General features: G+C 45.1%; 1 protein-coding gene across 1 annotated transcript in view; it reads right to left on the reverse strand.

Annotated features, from left to right (window-relative positions):
• Nucleotides 1-11,665: 11,665 nt before the first annotated feature.
• The window catches only part of si:dkey-24l11.2 (uncharacterized protein LOC100034462 homolog), a 37,021-nt gene continuing 26,583 nt past the window's right edge, over nt 11,666-22,103 (reverse strand). Inside the window, exons 10-12 of the mRNA XM_052042540.1 lie at nt 20,735-20,846; nt 18,520-18,632; nt 11,666-15,255 (exon numbers count right to left, since the gene is read on the reverse strand). Of these exons, the coding sequence (XP_051898500.1) occupies nt 15,066-15,255; nt 18,520-18,632; nt 20,735-20,846 (415 nt within the window). The 3' untranslated portion in view covers nt 11,666-15,065. The remainder of the gene's footprint in view (nt 15,256-18,519; nt 18,633-20,734; nt 20,847-22,103) is intronic.

The following is a 22,103-nucleotide window of genomic DNA, read 5'->3' on the forward strand; positions in this document are numbered from 1 at the left end:
CTTTTGAGTTTTGTGGTGGTGTACCTAATGCTGATCGGCAGCAATGTGCTGGGTTGAGCTTTTAATTGCTTTTCTTCGACTTAAGATGCTCCATGTTACTGTAAGTTTAGCTGTGTTACCAGGAACTGAGGGTTCCCAAAGATTTTGCTGGTGCCTTCAGCTGGGACATGAGATGATGAGGAAGGAAATTGGGAGACAGAATGCCTTCCCCCTTATGCCATTACAGCGCCAGTTCTTCCGATCTCTTAAAGAGATTGGAAAGTCCTTTCTTTCCCCGTCCCCTTTTGTAATTCCCTTTTTATTTTCCCTTCTAGTGCATGTGTGACAAGCTAATAGCAGTTAGCGTAACGCTTTACAGCGCCAGCGACCCGGGTTCAATTCCCACTGCTGTCTGTAAGGAGCTTGCACGTTCTCCCTGTGTCTTCGTGGGTTTCCTCCGGGTGCTCTGGTTTCCTCCCACATTCCAAAGACGTACGGGTTAGGAAGGTTGGCACCGGAAGCGTGGTGACACTTGCGGGCTGTCCCCAGAACAATCTACGCAAAAGATGCATTTCACTGTGTGTTTTGATGTACATGTGACTAATAAAAAAATCTTAAGATCTTAAAATCAAAGCACAAACATTTGTCCTTTCACATGCCAGAGCTCAAAGTCCCATTGAATTTCACCTGTGCACAGACAGAAGTCCTGGTACTCGAACTCCTAGTTCCTTCTGCTAAATCATGATTTTCATGTATTTGTCAGACCGTACACATCATCGTGGATTTCACAGGGACAGTGTCCCACTATGAGCTTTGCCTCCTGTTTCCTCAGCCTTGGATGTCTGAGATATACCCGTTTGGTGGATAATCTCCCAAATCCCAGGGCAGTCCTCAGTTCAGCAGTGCCCTCTTAAAGCTAAACTAATTGCAAAAGTTAGTTTTTTAAAATGGTAATTATGAGGGCTGTCCCATTTTATTTTCTGCTGAATCCTTTATACTTCTACTTCAACTTGAGTTACTGAGAACTTGTGATATTTCTCCCAGGGTTGGTGATGACATGGTGGCAGGTTTTATTTAGTTTCTTTTGGAACATAATCAAAGAGCTTGGAAATTTGAGTGCAGCTCCCACAGAGACCAAGAAGATAATGACCGGTTAAACTGTCTGGGTGATGTTACCTGAGAGGGACTGGTCAGGGATTCCCCAGCACAATTTGAGAACACCTGACAGGTTTTTAGGTCCACTTGTGAGTACAGAAGGGGCCTCAAATTGATGTTTCTATGAAAGGTGACACCTCAGACGGTTCAGCACTCCCTTGTATCTACTTTGAGTGTGAGCCTATACTTTGTGTTTCACCAGAGACTTGAGCACAAACTTTCTTATCTGTAGGCAGCATTAGTTATTATTTCTGCAGTCAACATGAACAATGGAGTTTGAGTTCTGAGTAGGGTTTGTTCAGCTGCTCTTATTGGATCTTATTCGATGAATCCTGATCTAGAAGACCCAGAGTAGCTGGCAGGTTTTTGTCCAGCTGTTCTTTGGGACACTCATTACAGGCCATTGGTGATTACTCCAACATTGATACCAAATTCTCAACAGCTGCCTGCAATTCAGAAATGGTTCCAACGTGGCATTCACACCAGATGGACACCTGAACCCCCTGAAGAAAGCTGTAGGTTGACAAGTCAGGGATGAGCACCAGTATAGATCTTTCTTTTTCAATCTTTTTATTAGTTTTCAAATTAATACAGATTAATATATAACATCAATGTTTGTACACGTAATACAAAGAGATCAGGAGAACAATCATGGCATAGATAATCATAAAAAACAATAAAGTATATAAAAATAACTGTAGATCCAACAATCTCTTAGTGAATGAATATAATATAAAAGGAAAGAAAAAGATTTATTATAAAATATAAAAGAATAGAAAAAAAAATCCCCAAAACAATAAGAAAAATTATAACCAGTATATCAAACCAAACTAAGCTAAGGAAAAAAAAAATTCAAAAAAAAAACAAAAAACAAAAAAGAACTGGACTAAAATTTCTCAGTAGCAACAGAGCAATATTATGTCGTCAACTCCATTCCTCTAAGTTGAAAGGTTATTACAGGGGGATCTATATCATGTGAAAATATTGAATAAATGGACTCCAAACTTCCTCAAATTTAAGCGAAGGATCAACAGTACCACTCCTAATTTTTTCCAAGTTTAAACATGATATAGTTTGAGAGAACCATTGAAAAGTAGTAGGGGGTATTGGATCCTTCCATTTAAGCAAAATGGATCATTTGGCCATTAAGGTAACAAAGGCAATCATACGGTTAGTGGAGGCAGATAGATGGCCAGACTCTATCCTTGGTAATCCAAAAATTGCAGTGATAGGGTGAGGTTGTAAATCAATACATTTGAAATAATGTTAAAATGCCTTTCCAATATTTTTCCAAAAGAGGACAGGACCAAAACATATGTGTCAAAGAAGCCACATTCGATTTACATCTGTCACATATAGGATTTATATGTTGATAAAAACGAGCTACCTTATCTTTTGACATATGGGTCCTGTGAACTACCTTAAACTGTATTAAAGAATGTCTGGCACACATTGAAAATGTATAAAATAAATGAAGAATTTTCTTCCAAGTCTCTGTCGGTAAAGATGTCTGGAGTTCATTTTCCTATTCATTCTTAATTTTGTCCAGTGGTTCTGAACGAATTTTCATAATTAGATCATAGATTATTGCTATCAAGCCCTTCTGACAAGGATTAAAACCAGAATTTTTTTCCATAATTTCAGTTTTGTAAGGTGTGGGAAAAGAGGGTATAGTAGCTTTTAAAAAATGTCTAATTTGCAAATATCGAAAAAAGTGTGATCTAGGCAAATTGTATTTGTTAGACAATTGTTCAAAGGATGAAAAACAATTATCAATGAATAGATCACAAAAACATACTGTTCCCCTCCTTTTCCGTATGGAAAACGCTGAATCAACTCTGGGTGGATGAAAGAAATAATTACATTGAATGGGACTTGATAGATTAAATTTATTCAATCCAAAAAATTTACAAAATTGAAACCACATTCGTATTGTATGTTTAACAATTGGGTTAATCATATGTTTACTTAATTTGGTAAGTGCAAAAGGGAGTGAAGCTCCTAAAATAGAAACTAATGAAAATTCAAGTACTGATTGGGACTCAAGGTGTACCCAATTGGGGCGTTGAATTGCATCTGAATCTTGTATCCAAAAAATTAAATATCTAATATTGATTGCCCAATATAAATCTTGTATTCAAAAATGTTGCTACAAATGAGGCAAAAGTAGAAGAAAGGATTGGATATAAAACACAGCAGTTACGAATAATGTCTGCAAACCATTTCAATAATTTGAATTTAATATTGCTTTAAGTCATTCCAATACAACCATGCCATGTGAATTTAAGGAGTATACTTATAACAAAGATTAAATGTATTTACTGAAACACTGGTAACTATAAGGTGAGATGATCAAAATCCAGTTCGGTTGTGATTTGGCAAGTTCGAACGTTGACCTTTGGTAGACTTTGGTAACTGCTGAAGGGCAGGCATGGTAGTGTAGCGGTTAGCGTAACGCTATTACAGCGTCAGCGACCCAGGTTCAATTTCCAACGCTGTCTGTAAGGAGTTTGTATGTTCTCCCCATGTCTGCGTGGGTTTCCTCTGAGTGCTCCGGTTTCCTCCCACATTCCACAGACGTACGGGTTAGGAAGTTGTGGGCGTGCTATGTTGGTGCCGGAAGCGTGGCGACACTTGCGGGCTGCCCCCAGAACACTCTACACAAAGATGCATTTCACTGTGTGTTTCGATGTACATGTGACCAATAAAGATATCTCTCAGAATGAGAAGCAGCAGCTTTGGAAAGAGCTTCCTTGGAGCAAAGGATGGGATCAAACCCCTTCCCCCAACACCACAACCACCTTCTTCCCCCTTCCCCATTAGGTAGGGCAGTTGCTTCTACATATTTTGCAACAACAAAATACTCAATTGAAAGGTATCCCACGGTTGGGAGGATATAGAACCATAGAACACTACAGCATAGAAAACAGGCCATTCGGCCCTTCTAGTCTGTGCCGAAAATTTAGTCAGCTAGTCCCATTGACCTGCAGCCAGTCCATAACCCTCCAGACCTCTCCCGTCCATGTATCTATCCAACTCATTCTTAAAACTTAAGTGAGCCCACATTTACCATGTCAGATGGAAGCCCGTTCCACACTCCCACCGCTCTCTGAGTGAAGAATTTCCCCCTAATGTTCCCCCAAACCTTTCCCTTTTCACCCTAAAGCCATGTCCTCTCCTACTTCTCTCTCCTAATCTAGGTGGAAAAAGCCTACTCGCATTTACTCTGTCTATACCCCTCATAATTTTGTAAACCTCTAGCAAATCTCCCCTCATTCTTCTACGCTCCAAGGAATAAAGTCCTAACCTGTTCAACCCTTCCCTGTAACTCAACTCCTGAAGACCCAGCAACATTCTAGTAAATCTCCTCTGCACTCTTTCAATCTTACTGATATCCTTCCTATAGTTAGGTGACCAGAACTGCACACAATACTCCAAATTTGGCCTCACTAATGTCTCATACAACCTCACCATAACATCCCAACTCCTATACTCAATACTTTGATTGATTTATGAAAGCCAGGATGCCAAAAGCCTTCTTTACAACCCTGTCTACCTGTGACACCACTTTCAGGGAATTATGTATCCGAACTCCCAGATCCCATTGTTCCTCCGCACTCCTCAGTGCCCTACTGTTTACTGTGAATGTCCCACTTTGATTTGTCCTTCCAAAATGCAACACCTCACACTTGTCTACATTAACTTCTGTCCGCCAGTTTCTGGCCCACTCTTCCAGTTGGTCCAGATCCCTCTGCAAGTTTTGAAAGCCTTCCTCGCTGTCCACAACGCCTCCAATCTTAGCGTCATCAGTAAACTTGCTGATCCAATTTACCACATTATCATCTAGATCATTGATATATACAACAAACAACAATGGCCCCAGCACAGATCCCTGAGGCACACCACTAGTCACAGGCCTCCAGTCTGAGAGACAATCATCCACTATATCACAATAGTTTGGACCCACAACTCTTGCCCTGATAGGCCCATTGTTTCCGCCTTCTCTTGCCCGTCTGAACTTATCTCCTCATACCTGGATTCTATCCCATCTCCCCTTGTCCAGCCCTGATACAGGGTCTCGACCCGAAAAGTTGACTGTCCATTTCCCCCCATGGACGCTGCTTGACCCGCTGAGTTCCTCCAGCAGATTGGTCGTTGCTCCAGATTCCGGCATCGGCAGTCTCTAGTGTCTCCTCACTGTTCTACCAACTCAGCTGCACAAAGGACTAGGAATAAACCTTCTCCAAATGGTTTCCTTTCCCTTACTTTCCTGGGCTTTACTGACACAACTTGCAAGTAACTGAGTTCTGATTCCCTCGGGAGCTCAGGGTTGGTACAGCTGTGCCGGTGGTGAAGCCCGGACACTGTAGAACATCTGGGTTAAGGGCTACTGATCCAGACCAACGCTCAGGCACAGTCACACCACCACCAACAGTAATGCAGCAAATGAAAGCAACACACCTGCAGAAACAAGGACCAGACCAAAAAGGGCCATTAAACCACCTCAGAGACCGATTGAAAGCTGCTGAGTGGACAAAGGTTCTTGGCAGGTTTATAAGGACAAAGTATTGTGTTTGTTTTTCTTTACGTAGTTAGAATAAAGAACGACAGTTCCCAGTCGGCAATGCAAGGGGTCACATGGGGAACAGGAAGTGGCTGTAAAAAGAGACGGAAAGCAAACCAGTGTGGTGTTGGTTAATAAAATGTTCAGATGTTAAACCCACGCGAAGTTTGTCTCTTAATGAAGAACAAACATAACTCTTTAGTCCACGGTCCCCTCTGTTGAGCCTGTCCCCAGTGCCAAATGCTCTATCCAGGTCTGTAAAGGAAGGGGCAAAGCTAGTGCTGGGGGTCCAGATGGTGGTGCCCCCTGCACAGACCCCAGGGCACCAGTTTGTGGAGGCTCCAACGCAGGTCGTAGCAAGTGTGCTCCTCCAGACGCTGAGCAGCGTGAAGTCCCGGGTGGTTAATGGGTGGCACTTGAGCAAAAGCGAGGTGGTGCAGCGGCAGATGCCCAGGATCGGTGGCTCCCACCCCTCAAGGCGCCGGGTGACACAGGCGAAGGGGGTGGGTGGTGTGCAACGGCCAGTAGGAGGTGAGGACTCCTGAGAGAGCAGCACGGGGCGGGCAGGCCCCTGCACGGTGCAGCCAAGCTGCCGTTGGGTGTCATCCCACAGTGGCTGCGGGGCAGGCGGGGAGCCGCTGGAGTTGTGCCCCATCTCATGTCGGGACGTCCCGCCAGCCTTCGACACCTCCCTCCTGGTTTTGTACCCCACTGCTGAGCCCCACACACACCCTGCCATTGTCCCAGTCACAAAGCCCCTGGACATGGATCCCGTGGGTGGGTTTGTGGGGGGTCTGATCCTGGATAAATTATCGGGGTTTGATCCCCGCCACCTGATCTGTCTGCAACATTGACACTTGCTCAGTAACCTCGATGTCCTTGCAGAAGTTCAAACCGCCTTTGGAGATGCAAAGCGACCCCAGATGCTGGAATCTGGAGCAACACACAATCTGCTGCTATTGGTATTGGTTTATTATTGTCACTTGTACCGAGGTACAGTGAGAGACTTGTCTTGCATACCGATTGTACAGGTCAATTCATTACACAGTGTAGTAACTAACATTGGGTTAGTGCAGAGTGCATTGATGTAGTACAGGTAAAAACAATAACAGTACAGAGTAAAGTGTCACAGCTACAGAGAAAGTGCAGTGCAATAAGGTGCAAGGTCACAAGGTAGATCGTGAGGTCAGAGTCCATCTCATCATATGTCTTATCACAGTGGGGTAGAAGCTGTCCTTGAGTATGGTGGTACGTGCCCTCAGGCTCCTGTACCTTCTACTGGGTTGGTGGGGTGGAGGAACTCAGCGGCTCTGCAGGGAGGGGAGAGGAACCAGGAATCCTGATCCAGGGTTTTAACGATTCTTTTCCCCCTCCACGGATGCTGCTCGGCCCCCTGTTCCTTGCTGGTTTGCTCCAGACTGCCTCCGGAGTCGGGTCCCTGCACTGAGGGCACTCAGAGGCTGCTGATGGGGAGGGGGAGATGGGGGTGGGCTTGTGATAAAATCGGGGCTTTGCTTTCTAGAGGCAGCATTCTCCCTGAAAGCAGAATTTGGTTCCCTTTTCCCACTCTGTGCTGCGTTCCCCTCGCACGGTCATCGTCGGAGGGTCGGGAATTCATCCAGAGGCAAAAAGAGAAGCGATGCTGCCCCATTTCCTGCCTCTGCTCAGTCTGTCCGGACCCAGTTCCTCCAGTCTGCCAACTTCTCCACTGGTGGAACTCAAGGCACCAGTGAGTGAGCTAGCGCCAGTCTCCTCACCTCTTCCTCTGACCCTCAACTCTCACACCAAACTTCCACAGCCCCAGTCTTCACCAGGGACCATGGTCAGGTCCCGTTTCCCTGACTGCCTCAGTAAGGACCATGGAGACACCAGAGGCTGCAGATGCTGGAATCTGGAGCAACACACAATCTGCTGCAGGAACTCAGCGGGTCGAGCAGCAGTGTGCGGGGAAGTGGACAGCGGACGTTTTGGGTTGTTCTCCAGTCTGGTCTGAACTGGACACTACGTGTTGAGAAATTAACTTACCAAACATCTTTCCAAAATTTATAGAGAGCACTTAATCGAACAGTTCGAGTGTAAGCGTTTGGAAGGAACATTGACGAGTTCAGGTTTGGGAATGTACAGTATAACCGCAGCCGCGAGTTTACTCAACAGCTTCATTCTCAATCCGTTGCAAATTCTGCAGACACTGGTTAATGAAGAGCAAATGGCAGGAGCCGGGTTCGGGTGAGAAGCGGCTTTACCCCTTCAGGGTCCCCGTCCCAACCGAGGAGAACGTCTGGGGACAAGACAACGTTTGGGGAAGAGTTGTGTCCCCATCCTGGACCGGACAGTTGTCTCCCTCCTTCCCCCACTCGAGAGGAGCCTTTGGCGCATCTGCAGGGCACCCGCGACCTGCTGGTTTCCCGGGACGGCGGGCGCACAGAGGGATGGGGGGGGGGGGGGCAGGACAGAGACTGGGTGGTGTTGGGGACTGTGCCATTGCAGAGCTTGGGGGGGGGGGGCGTGGCGAAAGGCTGCGGCAAATTCCCTTCCCCTGCCGGTGTCCAGGGCTGAAGACCCATGGTGGGTGCCAGGGGGTAGAGCCGCTCATCTGATGAAACCACCACCAATGAATCCAACCAGAGTTGGCAGCTCTGCACTGGAGCGTTCGGACCCAAGTACAACAGCATAGAGATCGGCCCTTCGGCCCAACTTGGCCACACTCCCCGTGATGCCCACCTACTGCAATCCCATTAGCCTGCATTAGGCCCATATCCCTCTGAACCTTTACTATCCATATACCTGTCCCAATGTAATTGTACCCGCCTCTACCACTTCCTCTGGCAGCTCGTCCCATATACCCACCACCCTCTGTAGGGAAAAAACTGCCCCTCAAGTCCCTTTTAAATCCTTCCCCTCTCACCTTAAACCTGTGCGCACTGGTTTTAGAGTCCCCTATCTACCTTATCTATTCCCCTGATAATTAGATAAACCTACAAGGTCACTCAGCGTCCTACGTTGGAGAGAGAACAAACACAGCCTGTCCAATCTCTCCTTGTAACTCCAGCACCTCATTCCAGTCAATGTCCTGGTGAGTGTCCTCTGCACTCTCTCTAAAGCTACCACATTCTTCCCATGGTGCGGTGCCAGACTGCACAGTGTGGCAAGCTTCTCAATAACTTGAGAGTTAAACATTTGCTGTGTCGAGAGTCCCAAATTTAATTCCCCTGCTAACACACTAGACCCTCCCGTCCTTTGAAACCATTGTAGTTTTGGGTCCAAACCATTTCGTGTAATGATGATCACTCCACAAATTCTGCAGCTATTAACCAGGATTATAAATTTCTCCCCAAGAGGGAAACAACACTGGTTAGTTTGAAGTCCCCATCCCTCGCAAATAACAATGCAACGTAAACTGGAGTGTTGGAATGCAAGTATCACGTAAATTCAATAAAATAGAATAATTTGCAGCACGGTCTATGTAAAGGGACACAGCTGCCTTTGGGAGACCCGACAGGGAGCTTCAGGGCTCACTGGGGGACTACTCAAACACCCTCCAAAATGCACATGGTGTCCTTAAGCTACCAGTGGGCACATTGTGCAGCTTGTGGCTCGTGGGATACTCGTTCAACGGAGACTGCAGACACCACTCGTGCTCTGTGACTGAGGTACCAGTCTGGACATGGCTGCCTTGGCTCTAGAAGCTTCAGGCAGGCCTTTCCCAGAGTTTTCAGAGGGACTACATCCTACCTGGACCTCTTTGATGAACAAGGCATTTAGAGGCTCTGTCTTCTTCCCTGTCCTGACCTAAATATGTGAAATCCTGTAGGAAAACCTTCAGCTTCTCTCTCCATGGAGGTCAAGGGCACTTATGTCTGGCATCTTCCTCACCAAGCAGCCACATTACCATTAACTGCAGCACCAGAGAGGTGTCCTTGCCACTGTCTATTCCTAGAGGAATGACTTCATCTCCTTGGATTTCAGTGAGGACTAGGTGGTACCTCATTGACAGAGTTCTGCCTCCCCACCAGTGCAGACAGTCCTCCACCACCAAGAACTACCATCAATAATCCGTACCTGTTCCTGAACAGGAAAGATTTTCACCGACTCTGTGGTTGGATAGCTGTGGATCATCAGATTTTCCTGTTGGGAGTTCTATGTTCTATGACCAGACAGCTTCCACTGCCAATATCCAAGAGGACGGGTCCTGGGGGTACCTATCAGGTACACATTGTATTCCACACCACACATCCAAAGGCAAGAGGCGATGCTGGAGGAAGAGCAGCAAGAAGACCTGGAGCCAGGGGAACAAGGCAGAGTCTGCAGACCTGCAGGAAGGCTCCCAGCAACAGCCTCATCTCCCACCAGAGGATGGAAGCATTGGCCACAGGCGCAAGAAGACACAGAGACAATTCACATAACAAGCCAGCCATCTCACAGTCCCTAGTCCAAAGTGACCTGCTAACACTCCAGTTTACCAGCACCCATGGATGATACATGGTAATCCCTCAACCCCTTCATTGCAGGACTGCCTGCACACACAACACATCAATGAATGAATCCCTGATCCAATCATTGAAATAACTCAGTACAACTTCTTTCACTGGGGTGCAGCTAACCCCGACTTTTCTTGAAGTCACAAAATTGATTTCAAATGGCAGCTGGAGTCAACAGGAGCTGCCTTCTTACAGTGAGGCTGGCTGTTTTCTTCCAATGCCTATCCCTCCCCACTAGCAGATAGGACATTGCTCCAACCCTTTAATCGCACTGATGAGAATGGCAGTCTCCTCCTCAATCGATGGGCTCCTCTCGCTCCTCCCCGTCTCCCGCGCTGCACCTGATATTGACCAGTGTGCTTAGAAGAGATTAAGTCTTTCTCAGATAAGTATGCAGCAAATTGTCAGTAGCTGCATTCAATGGAGGCCAACACCATCCTTAGAGTAAGTTTGGCTAATTTCCCAATTGTTTGCAGGGGGTTTGACTGGGCATCGGTCCTTAACACACCAAAAGGGAAATCCCACATCAAGGCACTAGTGCTCCTGGTACTAGTTTTTCGCTTAGTTCTACTTCATCAGATTTTTCTACAAAAGGTTCGGTTTCTCAGTGACCTCACTCCCTCCAGCAGGTGTTTCACCTGGGAAGTTCCTTCACTACATTCTGCATAAGGAGGAGAATCTAGGATTTGAGGGCACAGCCTCAGAAATAAAGGGATATTCCTTTTAAAACTGAGATGAGGAAGAATTTCTTCAGGTAGTGAATCTATGGAATTCATTGGCACAGCACAGTGGAGGCCAAGTCATTGGGGTGCATTTAAGGCAGAGATTGTTAGGTTCTTGATTGGTGAGGGGGTTAAAGGTAACAGGAAGAAGGCAGGAGAATGGGGTTGAAAAGGATTGAATGGCAAAACAGCAGGACAGGCCAAGTGGCCTAATTCTATTCTTACATCTTATGGTAACCAGTAACAGTTGTGATTTCACAGGACTGCAGAACACCAGTGTGCATTGTATCAGAGCAGTCAGATTCCATAACTGACCTTCAATAGCCCACAGTCTTTGATCAATGCTGGCCATACTTCAGTCATTAGGCACACACGAACAATGGCCCACCCAGAGGTGATGGACAACATCACGTGAACTGTAATCACAACACTTTTTCCACAGTGCATCAATGTGTGAGCATTAACCTGTTGATGCATTTATTGGTAAAAACGTTAAGACAAGCAGAGTGTTGATCAATGAGTGCTCTCCATCCTGGTTCCAACTGGTTAAGTAAACATTAATGAGATGTGTTTATTTGTATTTTCTCCTTACATTGCTGTTTTTGCCTCCATTATAGGCATTCAGACATCAGTCTTGGTTCAAGTCAATGCCTTCACACTGACATCAGTGATGTTGTGAATTAAATGCAGTTTCATTAATTCACAAAGGCCAATGAGATTATAAGCAAAATGAAACTTTCACTCCAGATGCATCAAGACAAACATCTCAAAACTGACAAAACTAAAGTTTATTTTAAAATACTGTCAACTCTACATACATGCAAATGTATATTTTTCCATTTTTAAAATATTTTGCCAGTTCATCATATTAACCAGAGTTATAATTTTGCACCAAAAAAAATCAGAAATATGACCAGATTAAAGTTTATTATTCCCACAAAATACTGCATCTGACTACCCCGTGTCCCTCTGCATTGCTAGAAGTAGGTTTACCACATGTAGACAACAGGGGTTTACGCAGCTCACCCAGGCAAAGGGGAGACTAAGCAACTGGTAGTGCAAATTGGAAATTTGGAACGGTACCTCGGATAATGTACCAAATTCTGGCAGTGCCTGTGCTCCTGACCCATGCTGTTGGCAGATGAGACTCCTCCCCTACAGCAGGTTTGGTCAAACTACCCAGGTATTTCTTTGCAGCAAGACTTCTCGAATTAGGCTGCTGTGACCACCTGACGGGATGACTGCCCACTGAATGGGTGTAGTCAGGTCATGGGAGCAGGGGAAATGTGCTCCAGAGTCACACCTTTACACTGGATAGTTACGGAAGGGAGGTGTTAACAGCTGGTGGAGGTGATGGGGAAGAAAACCCAAAGGCACTCTCGTTACAAAAGTGACATTTGTCATTTCATGACATGGAAAAAACTCACCACGTTTAGGGACCGTGTGGAGTTACACCCCAAAACAGAAGAGAAACTTTTAATTACTTACCATGGGTCATGGCTGAGGGGGTTAGTTCCACACGCGTCATGTTTAGACTGGCAGCAGCACCCAGTGCTTAGTTTATACCAGAGTCAGATTTTACAAAATTTAATTTTTGTACTTTGCCCTTGCTAACCAATTGTAAGGGGAAATAGGCAGCAGATCCAAGAGCACAACCAAAATAAAGGAAGGGGCGCGGATGGAGAGATATGGGAACAAAGTAACCGTCTAATACCGGAGACCCAAAATTAAGAGAGAAAATGTTGGAAATACTCAGCAGGTCGGGCAGCTACGAGGGGAGAGAAACAAGTTATTATTTCAGGCTGATGACCTTTCACCAGATTCGTTCACCATTTGACCTAGAATGTCAACTCCACTGCTGCTGCTGCCTAGTGATGCTCCCAGCTGCTTTTTGTAACCATGGGCATAGGAAAGTAGACACTGAGCTAAGAAACAGGATGCTGTTTGTGTGTTTCAATGTTAGAACCAACAAAACAAGTGGAAGGAGATTGTACTCTGTCTTCAGCTCGCCCCAGGCAATTACAAGAACATTACAGCTGAGCTCAGAACCTCAAGCTTCAGTCAGAGAGATGGCTAAGCTCCTTGCTGTCAATGATCCTCTGTGGAGACGTGGGTTGTGAGCTAGTTTCAGTCTCCACTAAATAGCTTTGCCAGCCGCTCATACATCCAGTCTTGCCCCCGGGATGTGCCGATCTGAGTGAGGTACACGGTGGGGAAAGAGCGAATGGAGGATGGCTCCCACACATGCAGAAGTCACAAACCTCATAAGATTTGGTGTTGGGATGGGGACGAAGATTTGAAGGGGTGGTAGGGAAAGGAGGGCCGGGATACAAGTAACTGGACCTACAGCATCCAAAATGCTCAATGTTTAAACTTCTAAAACCCAAGGGCCTGAAGCTCCCAGTTCCTGAAGCACAGAACAAGCAAGATTGCCAGTGCCACAACCCAACACCGGCTCTCTGCAGGCTGTGCTGCGAACATTTTTCATTATTCCAGCAATTAAACTTACTTTGCTTACTTTGTTTGGCAAACTCAAAGTGACGCAGCCATAAAGAACCTGGATGCTGGGAACCCCCACTCCGGTAGAAATGGTCGTTACCCAACTGGGCAACTGTGGGGCACTCAAACCTGGGAGGATTGTAGGTGGATCCCACACAAACCGACTCAGTGTAGAAGCCCGTGTTTTAGCTCCTCGTTCCAAGTGGAGAGACATCTGCCACCTGCTGGAAAGCACAAAGGCGACAGCCAGCACTGAGCTCCACTCTAAACCAAATCCCCAGAGCGCCTTTTAATTTACTATTGCTGTACCTCCGTAGTGAAAGTGAAGTTTAAGAATAGAGACAGTTACAGCTCACCCCTCGGGCATCCTGATGTACGATCTATCCTTCCCAGCCCTCCACTTGAATTCTCTTCTTCCAACTCTGACCAAGGGCCTTGGACCTTGAACGTTAACTGGTTCTCTTTCCACAGCCGCTGTTTTCTCTATTTTTATTTCAGATTTCCAGCTGTTTCTCGATCTTCAGAGACTTACAAATTTTTGTCAGGGTTAAGGGTTTCGGTGGATATGGGGACTGATCAGCTGCTCTCAGAATGGATGACAAAGCAGGTTTGAGTAGGGGAATGGCATACACGTTATCCTGTGCTCCACAAGTGGGGCCAAGACCATAGAATGAACCACAGGGCTCAGAAAACAAATGCACAATACTAGATGGGATAGACAGTGGGGAATCCGACCCAGTGACTGTCTCCAGCACACTGCATTTAATCGTGGTGAGAGACTGCGATGGAGGAGGTGGCAGCAGTAATATTCACACATTTTACCAACCACTACCCATGTGGATGCCTGATGTTCATCAACGGAGGCTTATAATTCTTTCCTCCATCTCACTTACAGGGTCACAAGCATTTTCTTGCTTATTGTTGGTACGGCAATGTGTTGCATAGAACAAGATTTGACTGCATTTAATAAAATTGCCAAATTAAATGTAAATCAACACAGTGATAACCTTTAACATTCAAAACCAAATTAGAATTCAACTTCCAATTGTACTTGGGTGCAAGCTCCTGTCTCCACACACCAGGAGGTTGGAGCGGAGTTAAGAGCACCATCAGTTCTAGAGAGTTTGCACTGGACTCTCCGACACTGCCTGCATCGCGTTACGACTTCTGCAAGCGTCTCTACACAACTGCAGTAACACAATCTGTTCTGTGACAGGTGCCCCAATGGAGAAGGGGAAGGAACCTGCTACTGCTATTGGCACTTTACTCAAGCCACGTGTAATATAGGCAACTCGGTGGACATTTAGCCGTGCCCTTCTGCATACTACATAGTTAGGGTTCCATTAGCTGCTGTGTCCACTAGTACAAACGCACCCAGAACTTTCACTTGACAGGACCAACAGGTACTGGGCGATTGGCTCAGAAGAGTTGGAGTAGGTTGCCAGCCGGGACACAATGACTTTCACCAACTCGCACCTCTCACACACTGTAAATAATGCAGGGCAGTTGTCTGAAGTCTGTCCAGCCCGCGCGCACGACCAGGGCATGGATGGCGTCTTAGGGTATCCGAAGTTGATCAAACTAAACGGCGTCCGATTCCTCATTGGACTGTTTTACCCCCTCTCCCCGAGATCCTTGAAATTTGAAAACATTTATCCTTTCATCACCTCACACGAGGCAGAAAGAAACAACAGGAAAAAAAACCACGCACACACCAAACCCACTCACAGTCATTACTAAGGCCACCGTTCCCAGGTCGGGGATCCCAAGCAGGGCCACACTGCTCACTTCTGGTGCTGGTGTTGGGACCAGGCGGGAGACGGTCTTCGCAGAGTTTGCGTATTTCTGTTTGTCTTTGCTGTGAAAGGAACACAAAAGAGAGTGAAAGATGGAATTAAAGGTGGGTCAGATCAACTGAGAAACCCATTCAAAATTGATCCTTCAGGAAGGCACCCTTGTGGAGTTAATCAGAAAGTCGAGGATGTGATTAACGCACCAAGTAAACACAAGCTTTCCCACTCCTTGCTGGTGAGTGGTGGGTGCGGGTACGGTTATGGATTTAAAAGGCATTTGGACAGGTACATGGATAGGAAAGGTTTAGAGGGATATGGCCAAATGCAGGTGAATGGGACTAGCTCAGGTAGACAACTTGGTCAGCATGGACGAGTTGGGCTGAAGGGCCTGTTTCTGTGCTGAATGTTCCACTCAGAGTTAATTTTTCCAATGTAAAAGTTTCTAAATGCATTGTCCCCTTATCTGTTCTCTCTGCAACATCCTTCCAAGTGACATCAGATGTAAGCAATGGCCTTTATGTAAAGAAACCTGATACTCATGCAGAGTCTGGCCAGTCCATGATTTCACTCCACACCAGTAAGGTGGTCTCCTAACTAGCATCAGGAGTACTGAGCAAGCTATAGTAAAACGCCAATAATCTGGCAAACTCAGGACATTGGTGGTGCTGAACAAGCAGATCTGGATGTTATGGATGGATGTTAATCCTGTTACTACCCCAACACTTTAAGTCATTACATGGGTTTATAATACATTTCCCAGTGAATCCTGTAAGTTTAAAGAAAGTGCAGGAACTAGGGCCCTGGCAAGTCAGAAGGGAGTGTGGCAGACATCACCTGGTGAGCCAGACACTGAACCATTGAGATTTCAGAATGGTCAGTACAGCCAATTATCAGAGTTTTACCGTCTTCAGCTTTATCAGGTGGAGGACCTCTCACCACCTTCTAAAGGCAAGTTATTGTCGCTAGGCATTAAATATGCTTACTGACGCATGAGAAGGACTAATAGAACAATCACTGCCTCTTCCATTCAGTTTTAAACCTGTGTGCAAGGAAAGGAGCAGTTGGTTCAACCTCCTTATTTCCCTCCAACAGTGGATGTGTTACAGATGGCGTTGGTGACCTTGCAGTGTTGTGAACATTGGACACAAACCCCTCCCTGAGCACTTGGCAGTGCAGTCTACTCACGTGCCCACAGCTTCTGCAGCCTGTGCACTGAAGCATTTACCAGCTGATGCAAGTTAGTTTAAATTTAAACCTGATCCTGTAAGGTCGCTGTCCTGTGGCTCAACAACCTGTAGACAGTGCTTCTTGTTTACACAGGATGCATGGAAGTAAATAAAGAGGAGGCACTCAGCTCCTCAGTCCTGTTCCTGCTGTTCAATATGACCACGGCTGATCTGCCCAGGCCTCATCTCCTCTCTGTGCCAGATCCCCAATGTCCTCAATTCCCCAATCTTTCAAAACTTTATCTACTTCCTCTTTAAATACCCCCAATAATCCAGGCTCCACAAAACCAAAGGTAGAGAATTACAGAGATTCTACACTCTCTTAAGATAAGATAACATGATATCTTTATTAGTCACATGCATTTCACTATGTGTTTCAATGTACATCTTTTGTGTAGCATTCTGGGGGCAGCCCGCAAGTGTCGCCACGCTTCCGGCGCCAACGTAGCACGCCCACAACTTCCTAACCCATACGTCTTTGGAATGTGGGAGGAAACTGGAGGAAACCCACAGTCACAGGGAGAACATACAAACTCCTTACAGACAGTGGCCGGAATTGAACCCGGGTCGCTGGCGCTGTAATAGTGTTACACTAACTGCTACACTACCGTGCCTTCAAGTAGTTCCTACACACCTCAAATATAAATGACCAACCCTTAATCATGTAACAATGTCCCCTCATTAGAGATTCTCCCACCAGTGGAAATATCTCAACACCTACTTGTCATGTCCTCTCAAGATCTTGCATATTTCAATAAGATCACCCCTCATTCTTCTAAACTCCAGTATATATAGATTTAATTTACTTAGCCACTTGCGATAGGACAACCCACTCTTCCCAAGATTAGATTGGTGAACCTACTCTGGACTTCCTCCAATGCTAGTGTATCCTTTTAAATATCAATTAAATCCAAGCCCAACACATGAAGTACACGTTGCCAGGTACAAGGTTAGCACCGCCCCTGCATGCCTTTATAACCCAGGAAGACGTGGACCACTTCCCATTTGCAGAAGCCACCTTTCACCAAAGGCAGGCATCAGCGAGGAAATTCACCACCACCTTCACTGTGCCAGGACAGCTCTTAAAGGAAAAAAAAGAGTTCCTGAAGATCGAGACCTCAGACCTGGCATAAAATTCACAGTGTGCCAAGCAACAGCGATCTCTGTCCTCCTATATGCCTCTCAGAGCTGAACTAATCTACAGCAAGCATCTCGAGGCACTGGAAAAATCCCAAAGCTGTCTCAGCAAAATCTGCTAAATTCAGGAAGGATAAGTGAAGCAACCTCAATGTCCTATTCCAGTCCAACACCCTGAGCATCGAGGCCCTTGTTAATCTCAGTCAGATATTTGGCAAATCGGGATTTTTTTGCATATTCTGACACCACACTCCCAAGACAGACACTCTATTCCACAAGGTGGATGGGGAAAAAGATTCAAAGATGCTGACAAAGTGACATACTTACTGACCCTGGGAACCTCAAACCCATGACCTGTGGAAGGAACATCCAGGACAGTATTGAGGGCCTCAAGGCCACGCATCAGGAGTACAGAAAAGCCCTGAATAAGCAGCAGAAGGAATGCCCCACCTCACAAACTACCCACCCACCTGTCCCATCAACTACCTCCTGCCCAGTATGTGAACAAGTCTGTGGCTCCCACATTACTCACTCAGAGCCCACAAAACCAGAGTGGGAGCAAGTCATCCTCGATCCCGAGGGGCTGCCTTAGAAGTTATAGACACATTAAATGTAGATCCAGCCTCTCCCAATACCTGTGGACTTGCCCTTCACCACGCTGGGTCAAGGGACAGGGAGTAAACACGAGGGGGGGAACAATTTCTAGACATGAACCTTAGAACTGAGAGGCATTGGGATTTAGAGATCAAGAAAATATACAAGATGGAGCCTTCCAATGAAACGGGAGATAGTATGTAGAAAGTTAAATGGTTTAATTGGTAGCTTAAAGTCTACTAACAAAGTGAAGTAACTTTGGATCCCAGTGCAGGGTTTGAGAAAGTTATTCTGGAGGAGTGAATGAATCCTGATCCCTGGCCTCCTCACCAGCTTTGTGAGTTGGGGATGTCAAGATCGCAGGACACCTACCGACTCATCCGCACTTGGCTCCGACAGCCTTGGCCTCCTTCCCAGTGGCTGGTGTGGGATCCCTTTGTCATCATGGCTCCGCAGGCAGCACACGGCTTCCCATTGCTGTAGGGCTGGAAACACATACACTTCATGAGTCGGGATATAAAACAGCCCTGCCACCTTCCAGTCTGGATACACACACACAAAACCCAATATCATCTGTAATTTAGTCTTACTGGGTCATAACCCACATTGAGACATTATCACCAGCTGACAAACAAGGTCCAAAATACATTGACCAATTATTCTGTATATTTCTACTTCTGACTCCAAGGGGGGAAAAAAAATGGCTTGCATTTTGGATATGTGCCCCATATATTCTGTGTTATTACAGCAATAACACACGAAGACCAGTACCAAGGGAAGGCAGCGGCCAAACTGCACAGAAGCAAACATCAAAGGATGAAGGGACCAGTGGTTTGACATGCCGGTTATGGATTAAATCTTGTCCAGGGCACTAGGGAGAGCACCACTGCTCTTCAAAACAATACCAGGGATCTTTTACGTCTGCATTAGGGGACAGAGGGGGCTTCAAGCTAGTGTCACATCTGTAAAATGGCACCTCTGACAATGAAGTATTCCTGAAGTAATTCACCGGAATTATATACCAAGGTTTTGGTGCTCAGGTACCCGAAATGTAACTTGAATCCACAGCCCTCTGGTTCAGTAGTAAAAATAGCACTAACTAAGCTATATTGGACACACTTGTTTAATCTGTACCCTCTACATCACTTACTGAAATCAGGTGGTAACCCACATGCTCACAGCACAACTGTTGCAGTCTGAAGGAGAAAACACAGCACCAAATGCTTAGGAGATGCTTGGAACACCATTACCTACAATCTTCTCCATGACACATACCACCAATTATCTTGGAAATATATTGCCTTCATTATCGTCATCTAAACCCCAGAGCTCCCTAACATCACTGCGGGGGCACCTTCACCACACTCACTACAGTAGCTCATCACTACTGTCAGTTTTTTTCATGCTTTCTTTCAACATAGCAGGACATCATTCAGCCCAGCAAGTAAAGGCCACCTTTGAGTAATCCCATCAACTTCCCTCCCCCATTTTCTTTCATGTGCCCACTGACTTCATCCATTGAGGGGTGGACAATAAACACCGAGCTTCCCCTCATTATTGACATCCTGTGGGAGAAAATTTTTTTTTTTTTTTTAAAAAGCTCCCTTTGCAATTTCTTTTTTCAATCTTTTTATTAAATTTCAAATTAATACACATAGCAACAGTGATTATACACATGGTGCAGCGAGACCGGGATTACAATAACAGTTGACATATACAAACACAGGGAGTAAAATATATAATCTGAATTTCCCAATCTCTTACTAAGTGAACATGATACAAAAGGATTTGAAAAGAAATTTGATTATATGGAAAGAGAACCCCAAAATTAAAAAAATAATAAACAAAAGCTTCAAAAAAAAAAGGCTGGACTGTTATTTCTTCGGTTAAAAAAACATTATTATGTCGTTAGCTCCGCTCCTCTATATTCAAATAAAAGGTTATTGAAAGGGATTTGAAAAAGGTCTGCTTACATCATATGGAAACACTGAATAAATGGACTCCAAATTTCCTCAAATTTAAGCGAAAGATCAACAGTAGCACTCCTAATTTTTTCTAAGTTTAAACACGTTATAGTTTGAGAAAACTATTGAAGTGTGGTAGGAGGTATAGGGTCCTTCCATTTAAATAGGAAGGATCTCTTGGCCATTAATGTAACAAATGCAATCATGCAAGAAGCTGAAGCAGATAATTGGCTGGAATCTATCATTGGTAACCCAAAAGTTGCAGTAATAGGATGAGGTTGTAGATCAATATTCAATACAATTGAACTAATATTAAAAATGTCTTTCCAATATTTTTCCAAAAGAGGGCAGGACCAAAACATGTGTGTCAGGGAAGCCACCTCCGAATTACCTCTGTCACATATAGGATTTATATTGTGATAAAAACGGTCTAACTTATCCTTAGATATATGGGTCCTGTGAACCACCTTAAACTGTATCAAAGAATGTCTAGCACACATTGAAGATGTTACTCCCTTTCCAGTCCTCGCCTGGGATATCCTTTGCTGTGACTAACACATTACGGGGTACTCACTGTTTGACTTTCAGATCATGCAAGGCTACTTTGACACAGCCGTTCTCACCTGTTCCTTTGCGCAGAACCCACAGATCATCCGAGTGGCCATCTCCATTACGTGGTCTTGGTTGTCATCGTGACACAAGTCACATGGGTAGGCTTTCCCACAACACTGAAATCTGAAAGAACCCACCAAAGAGGAACAACTCTTACAACAATGCAAAAGCAGAGATACATACATCATCACAGGGATATTGTAATTTTGCCTAATGCACCTGTGTCAATTCCCTCTCTGGAAGAGGGGAGAATTTAACACAATGTAAAATAATGGACCTCTATTCTGGGTGGATTTGTGCCCATCGGAAAGGGAATTCAGATCCTCAAACACTTTCCCTTTCAGCAAGGAGAATGGGTCTTAATCTTATCGGTTGATTTGAGCCCAAGTCCTGCGGGTGAAAGGACCTTGCTCCAACTGACTACACAGTCCACATTCAGCCAAACTTCTGATTGCAGTGAAATGACTGGTGCAGTATCAGGCTCCAAGAAAAAAAATGTAAAGTCAATGAGTTAACAGACAACATGACACAATGTGTGCACCAAAACAAAATCAGTTTAGGTTTACAACATTTCCTGAACACATTATTTATAACTTGGCTTACATCTACAACGCAAATCCTTGGCAACACCCTTCTGTGAAACAGTCAACAGAATTGCTCAGTCACAAAAGAAAATCCCCATAATATTGATACAATTTTCAAAATAAGTGCTCAACACAACAATACAAACACCATGGGATTCCGAGCATGTACCCACAACATTGCAAAGCTCAAGAAACAAATTATAAAAAGCAATTGTCTGTAGTGGTGCTTCTATCACTGACAGGTCTCATTAACATTACATGCAGGCAATTAAATCAAACTGCAGAAGACAAAAAATTAAATATCATGGGTTAACTTCTCAATTATGTACTGGAATGGTGCCTAGGAATTGATATCATTATCAGAATAAAAAATATTGAAGTAGGAGCGAAAAGCAGACCATCTAATTCAATCACTTGTAAAAATTGGAAGTGGAAATTAATAGATTTGATGTTCAATAAAGTCATTAGTTCAACATCCAACTTTGTCCTGTAACTGAATGATAGACCAGCTCCACTGCAGGAGTAGACCAGCTCCATATGGTTTCACCATCCTTCTCGCAGGGAACCCCTTGCCCAGATGACCATCTCCCCGAAAGAGTGAACACCTTTTGCAGTGTACAAGAATTCACTTAAATAAGCCTGATGCAGCAACAGCCAGGTCATCCCTATTACGGTGGTGTGTGATTTGTGCTGTGAGGGAGAAACGAGGGGGGGAGCTTTGAAAAGAGAAGTGGATGGACATTTGAAAAGGAAAACGAGCAAGGTTATGAGGTAGGAGCAGGGTAGTGGGACTATT

This window comes from Pristis pectinata, chromosome 32 (genome assembly GCF_009764475.1).
Source record: "Pristis pectinata isolate sPriPec2 chromosome 32, sPriPec2.1.pri, whole genome shotgun sequence".
NCBI classification, from domain to species: domain Eukaryota; kingdom Metazoa; phylum Chordata; class Chondrichthyes; order Rhinopristiformes; family Pristidae; genus Pristis; species Pristis pectinata.